Here is a 21883-nt window from a genome sequence, read left to right as displayed (position 1 = left end):
AAGCAAATCTAAATGTATCACAAAATTAGTTCAGGGAAAAGCATCGCTGTGTGACTACGCCAACGCAGAGCACATCCAAGGAGTTGAGGAAATTGACAACAGTCTAATACTCCTAAACAACTTCAATGGAACTATACAACACGACAACACAACACAACAATTAAATGGAACCTATCTACTGCATTGGAACGACACAATACTAATAGATAAAAAGGAATTCACTAACAAGGAGAAAACAATACCGATAATTCAGATGTCCCCAATAGAAGCGGAACGGTTCCAAATCCTATCGTTAGAATCACTACAAGCCCTAAATATTAAAAACACCTGGAAGAAATCAAAACACACTCAATTATGAATCGGACGATAATTTTAACAATATTGTCTAAAATATTTATACGGAAAAAGGAAAACATAACACTACAAATTCAACAGGAACCACTTAAAAATTTAAATAACCAAATCAAGAAAACTAATATCACAAACTCAATTCAGCCAGAATTCAACAATATCCCATATTTCTGAAACGTACTTGAGGACAAGCAGGAATTTGAGGAGGGAGAGTTAAATAACAAAACTAAATAACCCAAACATAGTGAATGCAATACGACACAACCCAAAGTCAATGCCACCAAAGAAGTGTCGCAACTTTGTGACACAATTTAATTAATGAAGATCCCTTCAGTGAAGTTTGACTACTGACGTCGATTGGAACTTGCTGCGCTGACGCACAAAATCGCGAAGTGAATAAACGAAATGGATGAGACTCCTATCTCGCCGACATCAGAAGTGTGATCGCCTTCGCCACAAGAGACCAGATCTGATCAGTATATGGCTGCGTTGGAGGCACAGAACCGTAACCTCATGGAAATAATAAGAACCATGCACGCACCGAGAGCATCGGCGTCAAATGAAAAGTCCTTACACGTCACACTGCCAAAATTCTGCGTTGACAGCGCTGGAACAGATCCATCTGCATGGTGCACCACCGTGGATTTAATCTCTGCAGATAATGCGCTTGTAGGCAGTGCATTCGTAATAGCGTTAAGCAAAGCATTAGAAGGTAGTGCATCGTAATGGCTGTTGCAGATATGGTTCACTGGCATCACGTGGCCGCAGTTTAAAGAACTGTTCATACAGCGATTCGTAGGAATTGAGACGTCGGCTGCTATTTTGATGAACGTTTTGAACGGACGTCCAAAACCTGGAGAGAGCTTTGTCCAGTATGGAAGTCGCATTGTCACCTTGTTGCTGTCTAAGTGGAAGGCCAAGGATTTGGAGGAGATTGCCGTATCGGTAGCGTTGGCTCACATGGTACCAATCGATAATAATTTGTTGCGTTGGGTGTTTACGACCAATGTGGCCACGCGTATTGAACTTCAGCAACAACTGCAAGCTTACGCCAGAGAAATAAGTTAAAGAATGCAATTGCAGACCACGTTCCCTATTTTGTCGGAAAGCTATAAGGTACAAGGTATAGCTAAATAAGGTACAACAAATACAAAAGGAAGAAGCTACAGCGGTAGCAACACGCCTGGGTTAAAAGATCGTTCGAACATAAAATGTTTTAAATGCGACGAAATGGGACATGTGGCGTCTGTGTGTCCCAAAGGCCACAACAAATACATCGAAAAGCGAGTTGACGTGTGCGAAACTAAGTGAGCCAAGTGGACTGTTCTTTCAATTGGGTGGTCCCTTTCCATTCCTTTTCGATTCGGGCGCCGAATGTTATTTAATAAAGGATAAATTAAATAATAAAAATAAAAGTGTTCAAGGGCGCCCATTGCTACTGATTTTGGATGAAATAGATCGTTTGCGGTGTGGTAAATATTTTTCCATTTGTTTTAGACATGGTCAGCGGATTTTATAAAATACCGATTCATCCAGATTCTATAGAAAAGTCAAGTATATTTTTCCTTAGAGCTCCCAGTCGCATCATAGTGAATCTAGGCAGAAGCTTTTTCAGCAACAAGTTCCGTGAGTTTTGTTCAACAAACAGGATTGAGTTGTTTTCAATAGCTACAGATGCCAGCAGAGCAAATGGGCAGGTTTTTTTTTTTTTTTTTTTATTATTTGACTTACGGTAGGAAAATTAAAATCTACTAAAGATACCACCTACCGTCCGTAGGTGGCATGCACGATTCATAAGCCCTATTGGAATTATGCCTACGTACTAAAACAAAAACCTCCGCGTGCTCTACAGTCCTTGCTCCCTCACCGGGACTGCCAGTCAAGGTATGACTTCGGTGAGCAGGATGTGAGGCCAGGTCGCACTCCCTCCCTTCAGTGTAGTCCATGGGGGCTCCTCCATCCACCCTTTAGTCGCCTTTTACGACGAGCCGGGGACGCTGAGGATGAATTCTTCGCCCGCCGTCACCCAGGACACCAGTTTGGGCTTAGACATCCACTCTGTTGGCCATCTCGTCTGATCGGACACGCTTCATCTTTTAATGATAATGCTGTGTACCCGCTCCCAAGCCCCGCTGTTCGCTAGCATAGCCGCGAACAAGCCACTAGGGCTGAACGGGGTACCTGACAGCGTCTTTAGCTGCTCTCTCTCCGCCGTGAACCTGGAGCAGTGCATTAGCACATGTTCTGCTGTTTCTTCACCGTCGACGCAGAACAAGCATTGGGCTAACATTGGGCTACGTGACGGAACCGGAGTAGATAGGCCCGGAAGCAGCCATGGTCCGTGAGGAACTGGGTTAGGTGGTAGTCCAAGCATTTGTGTTGGCACTCTGCCCAAACCGTCATCTCTGGGATGAGCTGGTAAGTCCACCTCCCCCGTCGCGACGTTTGCCATCTGCTCTGCCATTCACCTAATAGCCACTCGTGTGCCTCTTGCCTGGAAGCGCCACTCCGCGTTAGGCTGAGAGCCTTGATCTCCAGATCAACCGGCGGCAGTCCTGCCAGCGCTAGCGCCGCGTCTTCGGATATGGTCCTGAATCCTCTAATGAGCCTGAGGGCCATTGACCGTAGCACCGAACGAGCTCCTTTCAGGTATGAGACCCTGCAAGTTTCATTGCTCCAGACTGGTGCAGCGAATAGCAGCGAAGCCTTTGCTACTGACACCAGCAGTTTCCTGACCGGGTGTCTTGGGCCTCCGTCGTTGGGCATAAGCCTCGCCGGACTCTTCAGAGGTCACCTGTGTATATTTGACGGAAACCAGCATGTTCTCCACCTTTTTCCTGCTGCTTAGTAGGACTGCTTCGGTCTTGTGAGCCGCTATTGCTAGCCCGGCTTTCTCGAGCCAGAGGATGGCAGCACCGATCGTAGAGTTGCATTTGTCTTCCAACCCTGCGATTGTTTTCGAGACAGCTGTGATTTCCACATCATCAGCAAAACAGTGCAGCTCTACTCCTACGGGCCTGTTGATGCCCAAGATCCCATCGTACATAATGTTCCATAGGATTGGTCCAAGTACCGATCTTTGGGGAACACCTGCCGAAACTTGGTATCTTTTTGGGCCATCTTCCGTATCGTACCATAGGACCCGGTCCCTAAAGTAGCTGCCAACGACTATCCTTAGGTACTCCGGGATCTTCATACGGTTCATGGATGCGCCGATTACGGGCCATCTGGCGGTGTTGAAAGCGTTCCTCACGTCCAGAGTCACTATTCCTTCCTGCCGCAGTATTCCTTCCTGCCCCCTAACCATCTATCACCAGAAAGAGCGGTCTTGGCGATGTTACTAACGGCCGAAAGAGCCTCCAGAGTGCCCTTTCCTTTCCGGAAGCCATACTGATGGCTTCCCAGGCCGTTGATGCTCTCGGTGATTGCCTCTATTCTGGTATACAGGATACGTTCAAACAGTTTTCCTACTATATCCAGTAGGCATAGGGGCGGTAGCTGTTTGCAGCATGTGCTGGTCTTTCGGCAACAGGACTAGCTTCTGGCTTTTCCACCTTGTTGGGAAGATTCCGTCCAGAAGGCATTGCTGGAAGGTGGCCCTGAAGATTTCAGGTCGAAATTGTGAAATTATGATAAACGTTTATAACGCGTAAAAATTAAATTGCCATACAACTATATGTAAGCAATTATATTATGCATGTATGTACAAACATATATTATCAACTCAATGCATATACATATGTATGTACAAATTAATTAAAGATGGATCGCACCGTCTTGCGATCGTCGTCGTCAGGCATCTTCCAGAGGTGAAGGGCTTCCTTGTTGGCTGCTCTGGTGAGTCCGGGGAGCAGAAGATTGTTATTTATGTTGAGAGGAACTTCTCTTTTTGCCTTGTAATCTGGCAGAGTAAGTAATAAGAATATATTTTACGACGCTTAGTCGGAGTTGATGAGCTGTTGCTCTTTATTCAGACAACTGCAAATTCAAACTGAAGCTTAAAATAATTCTTAAAGCTAACAAAGACTTGCAGCGGCCACGCAAATATGCTGTGCTTGCCGGCTGCGCACAGGTTTCTGGCCCAATGCTGGGTCAGCACTTTGATATTATGTTTCATGCACTGAGCCAACTGTTCTAGTTCGTTGGCTTGTGTTAACTACTCGCGCTTCAAGATTACGGTCGTCCTCGGCTGGTCCGAATTCGGCGATCATCCCGTTTAATTGGATTGCAGATCTCCGCTCTCCGATGAACCGTAGACAGGTGATGCCAATACAAAACAATGCACAACAAATCGCTCTTGATGTGAATGATTAGCATCAATTTATCTCCCGAACTCTTTGATGAACTCCAAGTTACTTTCTCTCAGCTGGTGAAGATAGGGGAGACTCAGAATATCTTTGTTGAAAGTGATATTCAATGATGGGGAACTGGTGTCATTTATCACGACGCGATCGTTGAAGGTAATCAGATGTGTACCACGTAGATAGACTTCTGTTCCATTGTCCACCGTGACCCTGGCTGGCCAATTATTGATGATGATGATTCCCTCATCCACGCGGGTAAGCGGGTGTAACTCGCTTGGTTGTGACTCGCTATGCGCTAGAACGCCTGCGTGAAGTTCCCTGACGCATGAGCTTTCTGTTGATAGTTGGCGACCCGGTGTCGGGGTGCAGTTTTTGATTGTATGGACTTCTTCTCGAGTCCTGAATCATCTGTCCCATATGATCAATCATCCTGAACATGCTTTCCGAACGGAGTATCTGCCAAACCTCTTGACCGTTGAAACTTAGGACGGTACCATATAACCTTCAGTCAACTTATTTTCGAGCTCCGTTTTTTTTGCCTTGCCTTTTGGATTTCTCGTATTTCTGCTTCCAACATAGAGCCTCCTTCTTGATCTTTGTGTCAAATTGTTACCAAATCTGGTAAAACATAAGGTGAGCCAAAGTCCGGTCTTGTCGTAGCCGAAAGGGGGTCCCACCGAGCCCTAATCGGTACCATGGGATAAGCATCGACGGCACGTTTAACCAAGCCCGCTTATGAGAGGTAGGCCCCCTTGTAAGTTTCATGGTGGCTGTGGTTGCATAAGCTAAAAAGATCCCCTTAACCAAAGGGGGTTGCATTACCCAACAAGTATGCAAGCGAATTGGTATCTCAGAGTTTACTCGGGGGCCCCCGGTTCAGCGCTTAATTTGAGAAAACAGCGTAATTAGCGCAATCTAATCCTTTGTATACAGTATGCAGAATACCCTTTTACTCAGCGATTAAGAGTTATAATAAATGAATGCAGTATTTACTATCTGACAAAAACACAGCCACGTAACACAATGAAGACTACACCCAAACCAGAACATTGCCTGAAAATTTCACGTTAGACATTTACTCATCCGAAGCCAAACATTTCGTTAATTGCATAGATATTTATTCGAAATTTGTGTTGATGAACAATACGCCTATATTGGTGTTAAGCTTTACTATAACCGAATTTTAGAACTTCTGTTGTGCCTCACACACTAATGAAAATCTTTGTGAAAATCTACAGTTCACACGCCAAGTAAAATAACCCATTTTTCAAGAGTTCCGTAAACTTTCTTTATCAATTTGACACATTTGAAAATAAAGAGAGAACGCTGTAGTCGAAATTCTATCATTTTTCGGGATATCAAAATATATTGTGGAATAAAATGAGAAAAAATTTAATAAGTGTTCCAAAGCGTGGGCGTGACCGGATTTTCAGGAGGAGTGAGCGTCGATAGAAATTTACAAGACTAATATAAATGTGAAAAAATATCAACACATTTATTAAAAGTTTTATTAAAAGGGCGGGGAAGTTTTGTGCGGTTTGTGGTGGTTACAGTGGGCAACATGGGTCAACAAACTTGCGCTGCGCCTTTGTCTCTAGAATCTGTATGCTGTATCTCAACATTTTAGATATTATAGTTTCTGAGATCTCGACAGTGATCCTGATCAAGAATAAATATACGAATATACGAACGACGTTAGTGCACACTTTAACTTCTCGGCTGGACTCGTCGATAGTTTTCGGTTTATTCTAATTAAGCGTATTTTAATTAAGCGTGCTGCGACAAATAAACGTAACGGATTCACCTAGAAATGAATCGCGACGTAGTGACAACCGTAGAGAAAAATAAGAGAGAATGCTATAGTCGAGTTCTTCGACTATCAGAAACCCGATACTCAGCTAGCGTGAATGCAAACGCGAAATTTAATATTTTTTTGGGATTTTGATAGATATTTTTGGCAACGTATTATTTACGCCACCCAAACCAGTCAATTCATCTATTTCACAGAACCATAAAAAATAAAGCTTTATAAGACATTCACAAGAAATCTAGTTTTTTTTTAATACAAAATATCCATATGGATAGAGATGTAGAACTAACAGTGGAGCAAACTCCTTTCAGAACCTAGAATTTGCAAGATTACTAGCTCTTTTAAGATTAAAATTAAAATTAAACCATTCATCGGCATCGGCTCTAGATTTGGAGTTAAAAGTGAAGCAAACTCCTTTCAGAACATAGAGTTTTTATGATTACTAGCTCTTTTAAATTTAAAATTAAAATTAAACAATTCATCGGCAACGGCACTTGCAATTCTGAACTGCATATATTGTGATGCAACAAGCCTGTACTTCGTGGAACGAAGGCATATTTGCCTTTATCTTGAGTATTAATGATTGAGCATGTCCAAACCATAAATCCCAATACAATGAATTACGTTGTCATAAACTAAATACTGGCTTGATGCAATACATACAAATTTATATCTCACTTTAATTTAGTATTTATTTTCAGGCCAACGGTTTATTGTTATGATTTTCAAAATGGTGAAATACTTACATGATCGCTTAGTAGCTGCTCAAGAAAATCTAGAAGCCATTAAGGAGAGCATTCGATCTTGGGGAAAAGTTCCCCTTTTCCAACGCAAGGACTTGAATCCAGCACTTCTTCTTCACACTGATCCGCGTGAACCTATTTTGAGCATAAGAGCTGCAAACGCAGCAGACACACAGCGTCTTATTGATCTTCTAATGTACGTAAATTTAAAGCTATTTTTTGATATTCCTCGTCGGTATAGCTTACCTCCTGGTGAACATGGGGAGGAGGATGAAGAAAGCGATGGGATTTGGCCCCCAATTATAAGCCTGTCTGTGATGACAAGTGTCAAATTTAAGAAAAAGAGAGAGGTCATTGATGAAGAAGATGATTTAGAAGAGTTTGAGGAGGAACAATCGGAAAGTGAAGAGGAGATCATAACACCATTTCATAGGTATGAGCTTCTCAAAGGATTAAGCCAGGAAGAGCGCGCACTTTTCCGCGAGTATGAAATTTATGTTGACGAAATAATTGCCGAAAATCTTGTGGATTCTGTTATAACCAGCAGCACCTACCTACGAATGGAGGTGGACAATCGGTATGAGAACAATACGCCGATCTTTGAAATATTCATGGAACTGCAAGAGCCAAACGTAGTTTACTTTCGAAATCTTGACACATCTTCTAAGACCGGATTTGCATTCTTTATTGAGACTATATTGGACGACATGAACAATATGATGAGTCTTTTAAAACGAGTAGCACAGGATCCCACAGAAGTCACCAACATGAATCCTTACAGCTTCTATGGTATGTTACTTGATATTTGAATAATGTATTTTATCTGTATTTTAAATTGTTAATAGATGAGCTGCAGGACAAATCTGAGCTAGATAAGCAGCGCGTTGAAATTATGAACAAAATAAAGCTCGCCCTTCAGGCGGTGCGTGTCCATGGCAAAGGATTTATGGAATTTTCTAGTTTGTGGATTTGGGACAAATCAACGTATTTATCTGAAGTAAAAAAATTTGGTCGTAATTTAACCCTAGACGAACGTGACGCAGAGGCTGACCTGGAAGGTAGCTCAGGGGTTAAGCTTTTAGGATTGGAATATCCCCCACTTTCTGTCTATAAGGAACAGTTGGATAAGTTCATTGAGTTACAAGATCAAATACGAACCTGGGAAACCTATGAAGATTTTTTTGTGTTTTTGCGCTTGAATATGACTGGCTTTAAGGTAGCCGTCCTAAGTCAAGTTGGACAATGGATTAGCCTTTTTAAATTGGATTTAATTAACCGTGTTAAGAATTCCCTGAAGGTAATTTATTTTCTTTGTTTTCAATTTTTCATATCTTTAGTTATAGGAACTTCAAGACTTTGTGGATGAGGCCAATATAGTTCTCAAGATAGAATTGCAAAAGGACGATTTTGAGGGGTTAGTCAAAATTTTATCCGTTTTAAATCAAATTAACGAAAAACAATGTATTTATGACTCAATGTTTGATCCACTTAAGGAAATTATTGACTTACTTCGGCAATACAATTACGAGTTCAAAGACACTGAGTTAGCGCAGATTAATGAGCTGCCAGATGCCTGGATGAAAGTAAAGCGACTTGCAGCTACAACAAAACAACTAATTGCACCCATACAAAGCTATCAAGTAGATTTAATTGAAAAACGAATTCTGCTTTGCGACAACATGGCCAATACATATAGAAAAAAGTTTCTGTCGAAAAAATTCTTCTTTGTACCGTGCTTAAGCTGCTACGAACTTATCGACGAGTCAGACTTGGAATTAGTGGCGCTTGAAGAACGTCAAAGGAGCTTAGCCGAGTCCGCCGTCCTGTTTGAATTACAAGGTCCAGATCCTGTGAAAATCGAACTTTGCAGGTTTGACCTTAAGCTCGTTAAAATAATGTGGGATTTTGCAATAACAATACAGTCCACAATTAATGACTGGAAAAAGACTCCTTGGAAGAAAATAGACATTGAAAACATGGACCAAGAGTGTAAAAAGTTTGGTCGCGAACTAAGGGGCCTTGATAAAGCTATGCGAACTTGGGAACCATTTATTTTTATGGAGGCTTCCCTCAAGAACCTTATGACATCATTGCGAGCCGTCACTGAGCTACAAAATCCTGCGATACGTGACCGTCACTGGATAGAACTTATGCAGACCACGAAAGTAAAGTTTAGTATGGACGACTCTACGACTTTGAAAGACTTGATTGATCTTAATTTACACGAATATGAGGAAGAAGTAAAAAATATTGTCGATAAATCGGTAAAAGAGATGGCTATGGAAAAACAGCTCCGAGATATAGCAACTGCTTGGGGCACAATGGAGTTTGGTACAGATATTCATGACCGCACTAGTATTAAACTTTTAAAGGCATCTGAGGAGTTAATCGAGACTTTAGAGGATCATCAAGGTCAGTTACAAAATATGGCATCTTCAAAGTATATTGCATTCTTCGAACACGAAGTTCGACTATGGCAAAATAGACTTTCCAATGCAGACCAGATTATAGGTTCGTGGTTTGAAGTGCAACGTAAGTGGCAATACTTGGAGAGTATTTTCATTGGCTCAGAAGATATTCGATCACAGCTACCAGAAGACTCGAGACGTTTTGATTACATTGATAAAGAGTTTAAGGCGCTACTTGCTCAGATGAACGCGGACCGCAATGTAGTGAGGTCAACAAACCGATCTGGCAGTAAACTCTATGAACACTTGGAAATACTACTTAAAATGCTATTACTATGTGAAAAAGCTTTAAATGATTATTTGGAAACAAAGCGCTTATCATATCCTCGATTCTATTTTGTTTCATCAGCTGATCTTCTTGATATATTGTCGAACGGAAACAATCCTGCTCTTGTTGCACGGCACCTTACCAAACTTTACGACTCGATGGGAAAATTAAATCTCATTTCCGGATCTAAAAATGCAGCCGGTATGGTTGCTAAAGAGCTGGAGGAATATGTACCCTTCCTCGAAAATTGCGATTGCAGTGGGAAGGTTGAGGTGTGGCTCAATAGAATAACTGATAAGATGCGTGATACCCTAAGGGATCAGCTAAAGCGCTCCTTAACATTTTATGACCATAAGCCCCGACATGTGTGGATATTCGAGTGGCCTGCGCAGCCAGCTCTTGTCGGCACCCAAATCATGTGGACTACTGAAACAAACGATGCTTTTGCTAAGGTTCAACAGCGCTATGAAAATGCATTGAAGGACTATAATAAAAAACAAATTACCCAGCTAAACAACTTAATAATTTTACTTTTAGGTGACCTAACAGCTGCCGAGCGACAGAAAATAATGACTATATGTACAATAGATGTGCACAGTCGTGATGTTGTTGGAACTATTATAGCGAAAAAGGTTGAAGTGCAAACAGCCTTCCAGTGGCAAAGCCAATTAAGACATCGGTGGGATCCGAAGATAGATGATTGTTTCGCTAACATTTGTGATGCTCAGTTCCGTTACGACTACGAATATCTTGGAAATACACCCCGTCTTGTAATCACGCCACTCACAGATCGTTGCTATATAACTTTAACGCAGTCACTGCACCTGGTAATGGGAGGGGCTCCAGCGGGACCCGCTGGAACAGGAAAAACGGAAACCACTAAAGATCTTGGGCGAGCTTTGGGTATGATGGTTTACGTGTTTAACTGCTCAGAACAAATGGATTACAAGTCCATTGGAGATATCCACAAGGGGTTGGCTCAAACAGGTGCTTGGGGCTGCTTTGACGAGTTTAACCGTATTTCAGTAGAGGTATTATCTGTTGTTGCTGTTCAGGTTAAGTGTATTCAGGATGCCATAAAGAGCAAAAAGCAAACCTTCAGTTTTTTAGGAGAGCATATTGCTTTGCGCACAACCGTTGGAGTTTTTATAACTATGAATCCAGGATATGCAGGGCGAGCGGAGTTGCCTGAAAACCTTAAAGCCTTATACCGACCTTGTGCAATGGTTGTTCCCGACTTTGCCTTAATTAGCGAAATCATGTTGGTGGCCGAAGGATTTCAAGAAGCCCGTTTGCTGGCTCGAAAATTTATAACACTATACACCCTATGCAAGGAGTTATTATCAAAGCAAGATCATTATGACTGGGGTCTACGAGCAATCAAATCGGTTCTTGTCGTTGCCGGAGCTCTTAGGGTAAGATATTTTACATGGCATAAGCTTCTTTGGATTCTATCAGTTTGGAATCCTATATCGTTGTCTGAAAGCGAATAATCACGATTAACCAATAACATGCAAGTTATCCAACCCGTAAATATAGCACTCTGCCCCAGTTGATAAACAAATTTCTAACTCGAATCTCCACAGCGTTTCCTTTGTTCTTATATTTGTCGCCAACACTTAGGCTGCCCTTACCCTTTTTTTGTCGCCAACACTGCCTTTGCCCTTGTTTTTGTCGCCAACACTTAGCCACCTGATAAATAACCAAAATTAAAGTTAACACAACCTCCACTTGGAGACCAAGCCATGATCAACTTAATGCGCTTCAATCAAACTGCATCAATCAGCAAATTTCAATTTCACAATGCTTGGAAATCACTTCAGCATAAAGTTTTTATCCTAGACATAACTGTAAGTTCAAAAAGTTCGAATCAAAAGCTTCCGAGGTTAATTGGATCAAGATTAAGATTTAGAAGTTCAGTCTGATTCGGGATGAGATCGTGAACAGTTTCAAATTAAGGATAAGCAATAAAAAGATTTTTGTAATAGTATAAGTGAAAAAGTTTATTTCCAAAACAATATTAAATTGTAACAAAATAAAAATGATTTTTTAAATAATTAAACAGTAACAATTTTAATTGGCGCCCAACGTATGGCGGTGTACTTCAAAAGTTCTAAAAAAAAATATAAACGATAATAAGTTAAATATTAAACGAAACTCGCACGGACAACAACTCATATTTTTAATGTAAAAATCAAAATCGAACGACATCTAACTATTTTGACAGTGATCGCGGAAAAACGTAAGTGGACTTTAATTAATGCAATAATCCAATAAAGAATTTAATATCCCTTCCTACAACTATTTACAAAAAAAATTGAAGGAAGATCAAACGGATAATAACCAGGACAATTAACCTGAAGGAAGACCCCAACAGAAAGTAATCTGCACAACTAAGCGGAAGAAGACTCCAACGGAAAGTATCGTGAGCGAAAATTACATAAGGTCTTTAAAAAAAAGTAAATCAAATAAGAATTAGATACAGAGTATACTATAAAAGTTTTAAAATTAAACATTACAAAATTAATTTTAACAATTAATTACAGAAAACAATATGGAAAATTTAATAAATTGTTTTGAAAATTTAAATTTAACAATGGCAACAAGAGGTTCAGCACCAACCTTTTCTGCGGGCGGGATATCCACTGATACCCATGTGACAATGGAATTAATTAACCGATTAATAAATGACCAGAAAAATTGAAGGGGTAGATCGGCAGTTAAACGCTAGCAGAACAGAAGTGTAGTGAAGTAAAATGCGAAACTACCCTAGAGGAAGTTAAATCTTTACCATAGTTCACAGGTGAAATAACCCAATACGTAGGCTGGAGAGAAGCGGCAGAAACTGTCATGAGTCTATATAAAAATCAAATCGAACAATATTTTATTGCTTTAACAATTCTACGTAATAAAATAATGGGAGCAGCACATGCTGCTCTAACTACCCATGGTGCAATTTATACCTATATTCTCGAATCAGAATTAAGCATCCTTCGACGCTTAAGCATTACAGAATTCTACAACGAAGTAAACAAGAAAATGGCATTACTTATAAATAAAACTATATGACATATGGAAAAGACAGAGAAATAACTAAGGAAACGAAAAACACAACTAGGAGTAACGCTCTTAGAATTTTTATTTCTGGATTGAACGGTCCAATCTCAGAAACACCCTTTTCCCTAAACCCACCAGACTTGCCAAATGCTCTGGTATAATCAGAATAAAAATTGGTCGCCAAACGGGATCTTGCGGCAAAATAATAAGTGGAATTTAAATAACAATTCTAGGTAGGTAGATAGTTCGATAATTTATAATCTGAATAATAATTTCTATCATCAGAGTAATAATTATAAAAGGGGGTATAATAATAACAGACAGAGTTATAATAATTTTACGCATAAATAATTATTATAATGATATATGGAAAAGGCAGTGAAATGACAAAAGAAACTAATAAAACAATAAGGAGCAACGCTCTTAAAATTTTTATTTCTGGATTGAACGATTCAATCTCAAAAACACTCTTTTCTCTAAGCCCACCAGACTTGCCAAATGTTCTGTCAAAGTGTCAGAAGCTAGAGTCTTACAACTTTCGAGCCCAAATTGCAAATAGGTATTATGGATTTAGGAATGAAAATAAAAATCAGGGAAGCAAAACAATAATATATCAATTAGAATGAATAACATTCGGAATAATAACCAGAACAATAATCAGAATATTAATTGGCCGGCAAACGAGAACTTTGGAGAAAATAAAATTTTTTAATTTTAAATAACAATTCTAAGGTACAACCCAGAACCAATGCAGGTAGATAGTCATATAAGGTATGAAAATCGTGCAAACAATTACTACAATCGTCAGAGTAATAATTATAGACCGGGTAAAATAATAAAGAAACCGAATTATCATAATTTTTCGCCAAGAAATAATTTTAATATATTTCTAGTACAAAAAAATGAACGTGGGACCGTGAGTCAACTACCCCAGAAAGGAATGAGAATAAATAACATTGATGAAGATCATTTTTAGATCATATCCCTACAGGGGAATGCCTCATATAACCAGAAAAGACAAAAAAAAAAAAAAAAAAACAAAAAGAACTAAAAATATTAATTTACACACGAGCCACATCCTGCTACATCAAAAAGGGAATTTATGAAAATAAAAAGGACTTGCCAACTTATATTAACAATATTTGAACAACAATAGAGAACAAGTCGAAGAAACTGGCCATGTTTATATGGATGATATAATAATCTGTTCAACATTATGCAGATCTAATTCAGATAATTCAGGTTCATCCAGATTATAACACTATTCACTTTGACGAACAGACTATCGAAGCGGTTTTATCACAGGATTATAACCCAATTACTTTAATATCTAAATCTTTAAATAAAACCGAACAACTTTGAGAATCAGAGAAATTATTTATGTGGAGTAATTGGTATAGGAATACAAACAGAACATCAAATTTATCTTTTACAATTTCATATAAAAACCCGAACGTAGAAATGAAAAGATGGTATTCTTTCATAGAAAGTTTCTGCGTCGTTCTGACGTATTGTCTTGAACAAAAAAAAATAATATTACAATAATAAACAATCAAGATCAGATCCAAATACACAGCATTCTGCTGAAAGTAGTTTGAAAATGTAATCCATGAGACCGTAAACCGATTTTATATAATAACTGTTATAAACAACGGGGAAATATAAAATACATGAGTCTTTGAGAGTTTTTGATTAGACACGACATATAATCGTATGATACGCCAGAAAGTTTAGTAGGAATATTAAGAGATTACTACCAAGATCTTTATCATATTCAATTACCATTAAAAAATAATTTTACTAACAAATTTCTTTTTACCAAAATATTTTTGCAAGACTTAGAGAATACTCCAATTAATCGCATTAATTTTGTCACAGCTGATGTGAACTAGAACAAAAGGGGAATAAATGAGTTAGGCACTGTTTGGAAATGGTTAGCAGGAACTCCGGATCACGATGATTAATTAAAATACAGAATACCCGATAAATATCCGAACAAATACCAGTCAGCTAATTTCAATTTCACAATGCTGTGAAATAATTTCAGTTTATACTAAATATATTTGAAACTTAAAGAAAATTCTCAAGAAAAGCTTCTGGTCGAGGCTGAGTGGATTAGGATTAAGATTTTAGAAGTTGGATTCGGGATAAGCAATAAAAATAGCGTCTTGTAAAATATAAAAAAGAACAATAATAGAGGGCGTTCTCTCATTCCACGCTCCTCTTAATTTCTTCGCTGTCACGTACACACAACTTTGCATAAGTGTTGTGAGGAGTCTTTAAGCTCCCCACAAAACTCGTGTGGGGGAGTGGGCTAGCAACAGCCGCGATGCAGTAAGAGTCAAGGGCGGCCAGGGCAAAGCGGAGAGACCGTGAACTAACCGTACCGCTCTGGACCTTGGACTACAGCTGGGCAAGGGCGAAGAGGTGGAACGGCAACGGTGCGTGCACAATAGGTGTACCTTATACCCGAGCGGGCCGTGCGCAAAAATTGAAATAACGGGCCTGCGGCTATATAAAGGGTCGGCGCAAGCACAGATCAAAGATCAGTCAGCCAGACCGCGCGTGGAAGAAGATAGTGAGAACGCGCGGACAAGTCGGAAAGAAGTAAACAAAGGAAGCATCGGGCAGCAAGAGGCCCGCAAGACAGGGAAGGACGAGCACCACTAGTGAAGAGTGATCCTAGGAGTGTAGGAGAAGGACCTGTCGTGCCTGAAAGGGTCAGTGGAGTCAGTGGTCGGTACAGGTGGTCCAAGGTCTTACTTTGCCTCGCCCGTGGACTATACACCCTGCCCCATAACATCCTATTTCCGGACAGGCCGAATCGCCGTCCGTTGTCAAGGAGTACACAGGACAAGGAAGGCAAGGAGGAACCATTTGCTTTTTCTTGGTCGGGCAATCACACAAATCATAAATTTGGTGGGACGAACGCACAAACTCTCTGAGCTAGCCGCTGCAATCCGTAGCGAGCAAAAATGGAAAATCAGTTCCTCACATCTGGCGCCCAAGCGTGATTGTCCGGGCAAAAGGAAACTATAGCAAGATGGGAAAGTCGTGGCTGTACAGCTTAAAGAAGGATAACATTCCCGCCATAGCAATTGTGCTCGGGATTAAGCTGGAAGGTTTGGTCGAGGACATGCGGAAGACATAGTCCGAGTTCATCGACCAGACCACAGATGACCCGGAAACAGTCGGAAACAGTGTCCGTGGGGACACAGTATGGGCCAAAGAGCACCACCTGTCAAAGGCAGCCGAAGGTTTCGGCTTCACAATAAAAAAGTTGACATCACCAGTTATTTGCGTCCTGGAACACAACGCAATCAGGAGAGAGAAGACGGCACACATCAGCGATCTGAAGCCGGGAGCGCGAGAGCCGGCGGGCCAGAAGACTTCCTTAAAAAAAAAAAAAGAAAAACACAATCACCTTTGGTGACTAAGGGGGGATACCTTGTATCGTATCGAGACGGAACAGAAGTCACCAACACACACACACACACATGCCCGTTGGAGTGGAGACGAAGTCTACATCGCCGTGCAGACGGACGTATTATGTTAACGCTGCGCGAAACATTCGTTATTTTCGGAGTTGAGTCGACCGGTATGTGCGGCAAACTGGCAGAACCACACGGTGGAGACGTGACATATCTTGGCACAGCCATCACGCGAGCTGAATGTACGCCTGTTGCAGGTAAATAGACAGATACAAATTAGCGATTTCCCGCAGCGGATAGAACAGCTGATAGCGCTGCCAACTTGGCGCAGTGGGTGATCTGGAGAGAGAGGCGTTGCCAGATCAACGGTGCGATCAGTGCTGTGTTGCAACAGTTGGGCGCGCAATTCAAAATTTAATTTAATTTAATTTAGTCGGTAACCCGACTCAGGGTGAGCAAGCAGGCCCCCGGCCACTGTTGACTACCGACTGCGAAGTCAGAAAACGATGGACAATATTGCCGTGCCATCGCAAAAGGCGTGAGCAAAGTCCCCTGCTGGATCACCGCATCGGTCTTCGGACCTGACCACGGCTCTCCAGAATAAGGACCTGAAGGGAATTCTCACCACCATGAATGGCAAAATAAGTATCATGCTATCCGCATTCGAGACTCAACGGCACGTCACAAGAGAGACAAAGGGCGTAGCTTCTGAACTCTCAGCCCTTAACAACAGGGCGATAGAGCTGTATGAAGGTGCAACTATCGAGCACCGCGTGACGAGCCAAAAAAGCCAACCAAAAAGGTTCCCCACATTGCGCCGGAGCCCAATGTCCAGGCGCCCAAGCCGAGGAACAACACGACGGGTGGCAACGGTGAAGGAAAGGCGACACCCAGACCAAATGAGTCCAAGCCAGGCAGCTACGCATCTGTCGCCAAGAATGCTAGCACGGGTGCACAGTGGACCAAGGTCAGGCCTATGCGCCTGCTCAAAAAATCGGAGGCCCTGATCGTTAAGAAGACGGATGAGGCTTCGTACGCAGAGATGCTTAGGAAGCTAAGATAGGACCCGAGCCTTAGCGAACTCGGCAAAATCTGGAGAACTCAGCAAGGTGAGCTGCTGCTCGAAGTAGAGGGAACAGCCTCGGAACGCGTTCCCAAGTTTAAGAGCGATCTTGAAGCGGAGCGCAAAGAATAGCGCTATCATGCAGCGGACTGGACGAGGCTACGACAGCAGAGGAGCTCCACAGCTGCATGGTCGCCCAATCCAGGGCATACAGTTGAACCCAGAGGATGTCAGGGGCCTTCGCAGAATGCAAGACGGGACGCAAATAGCCTCAGTGCTGCTGAACGCTACCGACGCGATAGCAGTCCTAAAGCAGGGCATCTTAACCGTTGGATGGTCAAGATGTCGCATTACCCAGGACGTCCGACCCACGAGATGCTACAGGTGTCTCGGCTACGGTCATCGAGCAGTAACCTGCAAGGAGACTGACAGGGCAGACTGTTGTCTTGGATGCGGTGAGCGTGGTCACAAGGCAAAGGGGTGTGTTTCAGCACCAAAGTGCCTGATTTGCAGCAGCGACGTGAACAGAAAGCACCCGACAGGTGGCTTTGCGTGCCCGACTTACAGAGCGAGCCTAAAAGAAGCCAAGAGCCACCATAATGCACGCCCATATTAGCGTAATACAGCTCAATGTTAATCATTGGGCAGCAGCTCAGAGTCTCCTGGCTCTGACTGCAGCGGAGCGCAATGTAGACATCATGCTCCTAACCGAACCTTACAGCACTGGAACTGGACCATCCTCCATGAACCTAGACGAGTCAGGCAGAGCAGCTATCAAGTGTTGCAGCTCTCTCAAAGTTTAGGAACTGGCTGCATCACCGTGGCGGGGAATCGCATATGCAAAGATAAAACACGTGCATGTACTAGCAGCTTCGCCTAGCGACACCCCCGACCAGTTCGATGAGTTCCTGGAGGCGCTTGTCGACCATGCGAGAGGGCGAGGCCCGAAGCAGATTATCCAACACCAGAGGCCGAGCAGTGATAGACGTCATGGGAATGCTGGACCTAGTACTGCTGAACGACGTGTAACAACGATAGGGGTACATCATTTATTGACTTTAGCTTTGTCAGTAGAGGGCTTGTTGATAACAACAACTGGATGGTCCATGATGTCGTAACGCTGAGCGACCACGCTTTGATTTCCTCCATTTTTTCCCCGGAGGGTCCGCCCTGGAGACGGCAGAGTAGAACCGCCGGGCAAGCATGGGACACCAGGAAGATCGATGAGAACATGGTGGCCTATCAGATCAATTCCCTGGAAATCCCAAATGGGGACGCAGAGAGTATGGCGGCTGGGCAGACTTTGCGACGCATTCATGCCAAGAAAAAAGATGGCACAGCGCAAACCACCCGTGTACTGGTGGAGTGCCACCCTAAGCCAACTTCGGGCTGACTGCCTCAGGGCTCGGAGAACGGCGCAACGAGCCAGAGGCGGAGCTTTTGGAGGCTTTCAGAAGGAAACGCTCGTACGTGGTCGTACAAGGAGCTACAGGATAGCATAGACAGCGATATCTGGGGCCTCGCCTACAAGCGTGTAACCAACAAGCTGAGGAAGAGAGCGGACCACATGGCGACCTACAGAAGTGCCTCTGCCCCGGATTTCCCGTGTGCCACAGATCATTAGGTAGTCGAGGCAGCCAAGCGCATCAAACCAAACAAAGACTCTAGACTAGATGGTATTCCTGGAGCTGTTATTAAAGCAGCGGCGCTGGGTAAGCCTGGCATCTTTAGGGCCACCCTACAGCAATGTCTTTTGGAGGGAATCTTCCCAACAAGGTGGAAAAGCCAGAAGTTAGTGCTGTTGCCGAAAAGCAAGGGTCCAGCACAATCTGTAAACAGCTACCACCCCTATACCTACTGGATATAGTTGGAAAACTGTTCGAACGTATCCTGTATACTCGAATAGAGGATATCACCGAGAGCACCAACGGCCTAGGAAGCCAGCAATATGGCTTCCGGATAGGAAAGAGTTCCCTGGACGCTCTCTCGGCAGTGTGTGACATCGCCATGACCGCTCTTGCTGGTGATAGATGGCTTGGGGGCAGGAAGGAATACTGCGCAATAGTGACCCTGGACGTAAAGAACGCCTTTAACAAGCCCATGGAAGTAGAGCTGCACTGTTTTGCTGACGATGTGGCAATTACCGCAGTCGACAAAACAATCGCAGGGTTGCAAGATAAATGTAACACTACGATTGGTTCTGCCATCCACTGGCTCGAGAAAGCCGGGCTAGCAATAGCGGCCCACAAGACCGAGACAGTCCTGCTAAGCAGCAGGAAGAAGGTGGAGAATATGCTAGTCTCCGTCAATGGCACACAGATGACCTCCCAAGAGTCCCTAAAGTATCTGGGTGTAATGATAGACCACAGAGTATACCAGCAAGAAGACAGCAGTCACAGACTCCTCGCTGGCTATACTCATGCCCAACTTCGGTGGCCCAAGATCTCCGGCCAGGAAACTGCTGGTGGCGGTAGCAAAGGCTACTAACAGGGGTTCGTACCTGAAAAGAGCGCGCTCGGGGCTACGGTCCATGGCCCTCAGGCTCATCAGAGGTTTCAGGACCATATCCGAAGACGCGGCGCTAGCACTGTCAGGCCTTCCACCAATTGATCTGGAGATCAAGGCATTCAGCCTAAAGCGGGGTGGCGCCTCCTGGCTAGAGGCACACGTGTGGATGCTGGGTGAGTGGCAGAACAGATGGCAAACGTCGCGGCGGGGAAGGTGGTCACACCAGCTCATCCCTGAGTTGACGGTCTTGGCAGAGTGTCAACACATATGCCTGGACTACAACCTAACCCAGTTCCTCACGGACCATGGCTGCTTTCGGGCCTATCTACTCAGGTTCCGCCACGTAGAGTCAGCCCAATGCTTGTTCTACGTCGATCATGAAGAAAAAGCTGAACATGAGCTAATGCACTGCTCCAGGAGGAGAGGGAGCAGCTAAAGTCGCTGGCAAGTACCCCGTATAGCCCTAGTGGCCTGTTCGCGGCTGGTGGCGAACAGTGAGGCATCGGAGCTGGGTCACAGCCTTATCATTAAGTCCGATCAGACGAGATGGCCAACAGAGTGGGTGGCTAAGCTCAAACAGTCGTCCCGTGTGGTGGCGGGCGAAGAGGAAGCAGGAGCCCTCATGGACTCCAATGAAGGATTGGAGTGCGATTTGTCCTCACATCCTGCGCACCGAAGTCATACCTTGACTGGCAGTCCCGGTGAGACAGCAAGGACTGAAGAGCACGCGGAGGTTTTTGTTTTAGTACGCAGTTTATGAATCGTGCATGCCACCTACGGCTTGTAGGTGGTATCTTTAGAAGATTATAACCGTAAGTCGAATAATAAAAAAGGCCCGTTGGAGCGCGAGAGCGGGACAGGGAGTTAACGGTTGAAACACACACAGCTGCGAATATGCGTAAGGGAAGAGATCCGTTACCGGTACGGGCCCACGATATAACGGCACAAGGAGCAGAAGGAAGGTGCGCTTGAGTCCGTCTTCTCAATATGGAGATCATCATGGCAGCACACATTGTTCACGCCCGGGGGTACGAGAGACCGGCGTCGGGGAACAGCCCGGGGCGATATATGGAGTAGGGATTCCGATTCCTAGCTCCAGCTCCTGGCGGCACCCAGGGGGTCGCGATCTCCATCCCCGGGGAGTGTGGAGGACCCGGAGGAGATTCCGGATGTCGAACTGGAGGACGAGCATCCGGTAGTGGACACGGAGGGCGCGGTCGAGGTCATAACCCTCTCTTCAGAGAGTGAGGAGGACGACGACGGGGGCGAGGTGGTGTCATCGGACGAGGACGAGACCGTGCGGATGGCCAAGGTGCGGATGGCGTACCCGAAGGCGGGCTACGCAGGGTCACGGGCGGATAGGCCTCGGAGTCGCCCCGCCAACCGAGAACCCGGTGGATATGAGGAGTTTCATGGAGGCGCGAGTCTCCACCCTGCGGCGGTTCCCGCAGATAGTGGTATCATGGCACGAGCAGCCGCTCAGCTGCAGGAGGAAGAGGAAGCACTGTGGGCAACAACACCGGATCGCAGTTACCGCCACCGACACCACAGCGGCCGACGCCGGTGCAGGCGCACGCCCACCACCCCAGGAAGGGGAGTGGCCACGGTGAGATAGACAACAGGCATGTGAGATTCCGCAAGCACACGTCGGCGGTGCGCACGATCGAGGTGGGAGGGCGCCTTTGGCACCAACAGTCGGTGACGTGGATGTGGCTCGCACCGATGGACACCGACGACGCGCCGGAAGCCCGTGTTTGGGAAGAAGCGAATGCGATCGGCTGGAGGCCGGCGGGCCATGAGTCACGCGATTCGCGGCTACGCGCCCGAGCAAAAGGTAAGAACCCGGAGGAGGAGAACCCGAAGGAGGCGAGCCCGAGGGA

General features: G+C 44.0%; 1 protein-coding gene across 1 annotated transcript in view; it reads left to right on the top strand.

Annotated features, from left to right (window-relative positions):
* Nucleotides 1–21883, top strand: part of kl-5 (male fertility factor kl5) — a gene marked incomplete at both ends in the record, with an annotated part of 115237 nt that overhangs the window by 26819 nt on the left and 66535 nt on the right. The window contains 3 exon segments of the mRNA NM_001015499.4: nt 7167–7997; nt 8054–8505; nt 8552–11359. Coding sequence (NP_001015499.4) covers nt 7167–7997; nt 8054–8505; nt 8552–11359 — 4091 coding nt within the window.

The sequence above is a fragment of the Drosophila melanogaster genome, chromosome Y (genome assembly GCF_000001215.4).
Source record: "Drosophila melanogaster chromosome Y".
NCBI classification, from domain to species: domain Eukaryota; kingdom Metazoa; phylum Arthropoda; class Insecta; order Diptera; family Drosophilidae; genus Drosophila; species Drosophila melanogaster.
This window is presented reverse-complemented; position numbering and strand designations above follow the sequence as displayed.